We start from the raw sequence: 6,407 nt of genomic DNA, 5'->3' as shown, positions 1-6,407 counted from the left end.
ATAATTCTCGCCTGTACTGTCCTTCATAACATAGCTCAAACACGCAAAGTTCCTCTCCATGATGACAGCGGTGATCTTCCACAGCCCCAAGTGAATGGCCCTGTCACACCACTGGCTGCATTGCAGCTGAATGGACCAGCTGGAAGGTCAATGAGAGATGCTGTAGTGAACCTTTATTATTAAAAAGGTCCTTGAATTAATTATTACAGTTTTCAGAGAAATGTGAAGTTTTGTGTTGTTCATTGTTTTTTTTATCCATTGAGAGTTGAATTTTGTCTATAAGTTATCTTATGCATTTCATGTAAGTATATGTGAATAAAAGTAACATACAAACTTTGTGTTTTTTTTTGTCTAGTTCACTCATGTCTTTTTGGCCTAACATGCTAAACAGAGGCCTATTCAAATCGGGATTCTGTAATCTTGATCTTGTGGTATCTGGATCAGAATGATTCTATCTGATTATTTTCTGAAAAACCGGCACAAAATCAGCAAGATTACTCTGATCCTGGATTGTAGAAAAGGGGATTACAAAATCTGGATCATTCTGATCCAGATCAAAAGTTTTGAAAAACTGGGCCCTGGTGGGTGGAAATACTCTGACATGATAAGACTGGTGTTTTCAAGCAGGCTGTGCTTATTGGACTGCAAGGAGCTGCAGAACAGGGTCTGTTCTACCTGGCTGGCCTTGTCCCTCAATATGCATTGGCCCTGCTGGACTGCCCGGATCTGCCAGCTGATTGAGTGGCATTGCAGCCCAAGTTGTCAGCTACTTACCTGACCGAACTGCACCTGCTTAAGAGCTGAAAACGACTGAGAAAGTAAAAACATTACCAAATCATTGTCCAGACAGGATGAAAACCTGCAGACACACAACAGCATTGATGTAACATTGTGTAGAGCAGTTCAGGCGCAAATCAAACGCAATTTATGCAGCTCAGAGAATAAACAACTACTGCCCTCTAGTGGGCAAGAACAACTTCTGAAAGGCAGCATTATTTACAACTGAGATAAAGCGCCGTAAATTAAACACAATGGATCTAATATTGCGTAAAACAAACCGCACATGGAACATATATTACCCCCCCCCCACAATAAGCAATACATAAAATCAAAAACAACAAACATTAGAAAGATATGATACATGTTAAGTGACTAACTACAAAAAATTTAACTACCAGTTCCGCCGCCGAAATAGCTCAGTTGGGAGAGCGTTAGACTGAAGATCTAAAGGTCCCTGGTTCGATCCCGGGTTTCGGCAGATCTGGTTTTTCTTCTCTTCTCCCCCTTCTTGCTGTTTTCATTTCCAGAATGACCTGTACATTTTACATTTACGGTAATAATCATCACATAAAATAAAAAATCTGGCATGATTAATTTTCACAGCTATTCATAGTTTTGTTTTTAGCGTACTTCAAATTATTTTAACCTATTTATCAGTTATTAATCATCATAAACGTGGTAGAGGGGCCCATCATACTTTGTTAAACTCACAAATCAGTGTTCTGTGATACACTATAAGGATGATCCAGAGATAATATTTCCTGTAGTCAAAGTGAATGATTTATTGTATTAGCAATTGAACAGAAACCAGTTAGAAGGCAATTCCAAATGTTGAGGTATTTGTATGCCCTACATGATTTATTGTAGCATCTCAAAAACTTTCTTGCTACACATGAAGCAGCTTGGCTGACTGAATGCTCTGGGTGCTGTGATGTCTCAGGTGGTATTTATGTAAAGAGAGGGAAAGCTTCTGCAATATAATGTTTTACAAGCATCAGGCTTTTATATAAACTGTGATGATGGAGAATGTCTTATTAGCCTGTTATTGTTATTATCATCAGTACTCTTGTTTTCCTTTACTTTATGTATTTATTTGATCAATGACAGAAATACAAGCCCACCCACTGTGTTAAACTACTACTGTATGTACGTTGTCCATGTTACAAAACAGAAAGGATATCGTCTCGGATTAGAGATTTAAAGTATGTTTCAAGAGCTCGATCAACGAGCAGAGCAAAATGTGTGTGTCATGCAGTGTTATTAATAAATAAATAATACAAAAAAATAATACAACGTAAAACAGCAAAGAACCCCCCCTCTGAGAACTATCAAAGTTGGCGGCCCAGACATCTGACCCCTGAACTTTTAATAAAACCAAATGGGGGCGCTCTCGAGAAATAGCATGTTACTTTTCTAGCCTCAGAATGACAATTTAATGTTGCAACATAACGTTGATAATCAAAATGATGCATGTCCAGATGTGACCAAAGGCTGCTATATTGTTTTACACCACAGGTAGATACTTATGTAACTGTGCACACTCGATATAATATTACTCAGTTCAGTCCTTTTTTTTTTTTTTTAATATAATCTGTTATCAAATGCAAAAACTTACTTTTAAAGGTTTTGTATTTAGTAAACTATTGTTTTCATATATTTTTCAGTATTTATGTAAAGTTAGCTGTCATTATAAAACAATATTTATAATTGGAGGTTTCCATAATGAAACTAATTAAAAATTACTCATGAGTATATATTGCAATCTCAAATCTTCTCACACAGTTAGTCTCTAAATATTTGCAGCAAAATATCCACTTGGTGGCTGAAGACTGAGGCTCCTGGATGGCAGTGGATTGCATTCAATTAATTTCAAACAATCACACCAAGACTGGACTCAAAGACCTTCCAGTATTAAGTTCGCATTTGTGTATTGCGGATTACTGCATTTCTGCGCTGCTCCACCAATGGGATCGGTGGAATTCTGCAGGTCTGCTCAGTGTGGGGGTCAAATAACACAACACTCCTGTCACAATGAGACGCATTGTTGGTATAAAAATAAGAGCAAAACAATGAAGACACCTTTAAATATTTGCAGTCTTTATTTTAACGAGACTAGAAAACTTTTTTTTTTGTCACTTTAGTATCTATCTCTCTCTTCCCCCATCACGTCCAGTCATAGTTATCTGATACTTTACAAAATAAAAACAAAACTAACAAAAACAAAACAAAATAATAAAAACAAAAACAATGGATTCATACAGCCTCTTATAGAGACCTCTATAGTATAGTATAGTATTGCGGTCTGTATTTACACACTGTTGCTCACACACTTACAAGACAGACTGCTTGTCCCTGTGTGTGGTAGAGTGGGGATATAGTGTGCGTGTGTGTGTGTGTCGGGGGGGGGGGGGGTCAGGACTGCTGCCCACCTGGTTTGTGCCTTGGTTTCCCAAGGTTGGCCTTAACTGGACCAGACCCCACCCCCTCTCCTACCTCAGCTCGCACATGCGCACGCACACACACACAATCACTTTAAGGATGGAGAGGGGAAAAACAAAAATCACTATGGCAGCAACAGACCACCATAACGCTGTACTCATTTCTTGTAAATTGTTAAAATTACTCCGATAAAGAACAGTGGGTAACTAAAAAACAAACAAATCTTAAAAAAACAAAAACAAAACACCATTGTTTCTCTCCAGTCCGCTGAGTGACAAGGAGACTGTGATGGTAGATTTCTGTAAGCTGGCTGTTGTCTCCATTACTGGACACACAGCTGAAGCTACACCACAGTGCACGTGATCACACGCACGCCTCTCCGGCTCCTCTGTCCTCTGCACACGCATTCTCATCTCACCCTGGGAACACCTTGAAATGCCAAGAGACAGACGGGTCTGCCTGCTGTCTGCCCTATGCCTTTAAAATACTAATTAAAAATATGTTTTTGTTAAATTGACAACCTGGAGTTAAAATCAGACTTAATTCTTCAAAGATTTAATAAGAACATGCCTTTTTATAAAAGTACTTTTCTGATATAATGTTTCAATACTGTATCTCAAATACCTATGGAAGCAATTTATTTATGTAAGCATGTCTGGGTTTTAAAATGCTTTTAAGAAAAACAACTAAATAAAACAGAAACAAAACATGCAATAAATAATTGACTGTACAGGCCCTGGGGCTGTGCTCTAAAGGGAAGTCTTCATTAGCCAATTCGAGGAAGCAGGGCTGTACTTTCTGAGTCTGGACTAGTATGCCCGCTACAACGGAGAACAGGTAACTGGCAGGACCTCCGCCACAGCCAAAGGAAAAAACCTACAGCTACAGCTTCATTCCCAGGGGGAGCCGCAGGGCCGCGTCCCCGGGCTCTACGTCAGCAGACTCAGTCCTTCACCCTCCAGGTGCTCCACAGAGCCCAGCTACTTCTTGAGTAAGTCTGTTGTGCTGTTCTCTCTACAGTGCCCAAGGCCGCAGTCCATATTCAGTACATCTAGAGGCGATGCTGTAAAGGGCACTTGTGGTATGAGTTTTAGGGTACTCCCGCACCTACCTGGAGACACAAGTCTACACTAGCTGAGGTTGGTGGGGGATTGTTTTCCTGTGTTGCATGTGTAGACCAGATTGTAGCACTACAACAATCAGACTTATTTTAGTTTTGTTACTTTTTTCCCTTTACGTGCATTAGTGAAGGCACACGCACACAGTCACAGCCGCTCATAGACACACCTCTCTCTGACTGTCTGAAACAGTGTTGCCACTGCAACACCTGCAGAGGTATAATAATACATTTGCTTAAGTACCTTACATGTACAGAGAAAAGAAAGCACAGAAGAATGTACTTGATCCCACCCCCTATTTAACCCCCCCATTGCTGGTTTTCTAGAGGAATCTCCTGTGTTCTGATAATCAATCCAGTCTTGGTTGCTTCAGCCAGGAATGAAAGACCATTCAAAAATGGCAAACAAAAACATTTTAAAACTATACTGAGCAAAATTGTGCAGGTTTTCCTGACCTGGCTGAAATTAGCTATGTAGTAGAATTGTTTCCAGCCTGTTTAATTAAGAAACAAAGAAAAAGGCCCGATTCTTCCCACGGCCTGCTGCTGATTCCTGTTGGCAGACCCCTCTGCTGCCAATGCTGGGAATGCCATCTTCTCTCCATACAATAGTCCACCTGCTGCTGCTCCGGCCCAATGGCCCTCGGACCGAGGCCTTTCCAAGCAGCTCAGTCTGGGCTCCTCCGGGATCACCACACTAGGGATGGAGTTGCCACCCTGCCATCCCACTTCCGGCCTGTACACCTCACCTGCACTGTTCCTCACCAGCCAGCCTCTATCTCTGAAGCATTCAATCAGCAGGAACCTTATCTGATAACCCCACAACCCTTGCTGAGAAACTGTGCCCCTGCTCTTGACACATCTTCCATGCCCAACCATACATCAGCACCCACCCCCTCCACCCCAGACCCCATTTTGCCCCACCCCTCCCTGCTGCAGGGATATCCAGATGCAGAAACTCAGCCCAGGCCAGGACTGTTGTGCGTTTCTGAGCAGATGTATCGCCTGAGCTGCCACAGCAACCCACAAGAAAAAAAAAGAAAAGAGGGGAAAAAACAAAACACACACAAACAAACAACTGATGCAGGCCATGAAATGGACACATCAGTTCACACAAACATCTTTTGGAATTCTAGTGAGAAGGAACATTCCTTGAAATGTAAAAGCCTTTGTGGTAGAGAACTGATGGCCGCATGTTCACAGACCTCATCCTCTCTCTCATACCAGGCACTAATGCTCTTTTCTGGAAAAAAACAAAATTGTAGCTATATATATCTATATAGATACATACACACATACACACACATATATATATATATATATATACATACATATACAGATATATGTCTAAATCTATACACACATATATATGTATACACATTGTATATATATATATATATATATATATATATATATATATATACACACATACACACATATATGAAGCATGAATACTGTATTTAAACGTTACAGCTTCTCTGGATGGGGAAAAAACAAGCTGTAAAAACAGTTAATGGTTTAAAAATAATTAAAAATATATATATTAAAAAGAAAATGGGTGAGGTTGCGGCTTGTTTTCGTTTCGTCAATCCCAAGCTGTACACTGATGTCCGTCAAAACAGGAAAAAACAACCAAAAAAAAAAAAAAAAAAAAAAAACGAGAGAAATCTTTAAATGAAGTTAAAAGCACAAGTCCTCAGATGGCAGGTATGCCGGTGCTGACTGAGGTCCTGAAGGCAGTCTCTCACTGACAGTGTCCTCCTTCTGGCTCCCAGCTCCAGACATTATCTCCATAGCACCACCAGAGCCAGAGCAGCAGCCCCCAGCACCAGGGCCAGGCTGCCCCTCACCAGCACGGTCCCCCCAGCTGCCCCCGCTGCCCCCACTCGCCGCACCTCTTCTTTTTCTTCTTGCGGTTTCATTGTCACAGGGGTCTGGAAGTCGAAGTCCGGTGTGCACTGACCAGCCTCACACCCACTGCCGCTCTCCTCCCCGCTTGCTTCCTCGGCTGAGAGAGAGAGAGAGAGATCAGGCACAGAATATAACGGGTAGAGAGAGAGGCACTGTCTGA

The 6,407-nt window shown here is 41.2% G+C and overlaps 1 protein-coding gene and 1 non-coding gene across 2 annotated transcripts in view; one reads left to right on the top strand and one right to left on the bottom strand.

The window, feature by feature from the left end:
• Nucleotides 1-1,185: 1,185 nt before the first annotated feature.
• On the top strand, nucleotides 1,186-1,258 carry trnaf-gaa (transfer RNA phenylalanine (anticodon GAA)). Its single transcript has one exon. It is a non-coding gene; the product is annotated as a tRNA-Phe (tRNA).
• A 1,598-nt stretch (nucleotides 1,259-2,856) lies between these two features.
• gpc4 (glypican 4) overlaps nucleotides 2,857-6,407 on the bottom strand; it is a 40,269-nt gene continuing 36,718 nt past the window's right edge. The window contains exon 9 of the mRNA XM_066715214.1: nucleotides 2,857-6,344. Within this exon, the coding sequence (XP_066571311.1) occupies nucleotides 6,121-6,344 (224 nt within the window). The 3' untranslated portion in view covers nucleotides 2,857-6,120. The remainder of the gene's footprint in view (nucleotides 6,345-6,407) is intronic.

Source organism: Amia ocellicauda, chromosome 10 (assembly GCF_036373705.1).
Source record: "Amia ocellicauda isolate fAmiCal2 chromosome 10, fAmiCal2.hap1, whole genome shotgun sequence".
Classification (NCBI taxonomy): Eukaryota; Metazoa; Chordata; class Actinopteri; order Amiiformes; family Amiidae; genus Amia; species Amia ocellicauda.
Note: the sequence above shows the minus strand (reverse complement) of the source record. Positions and strands in the feature narration are given on the sequence as shown.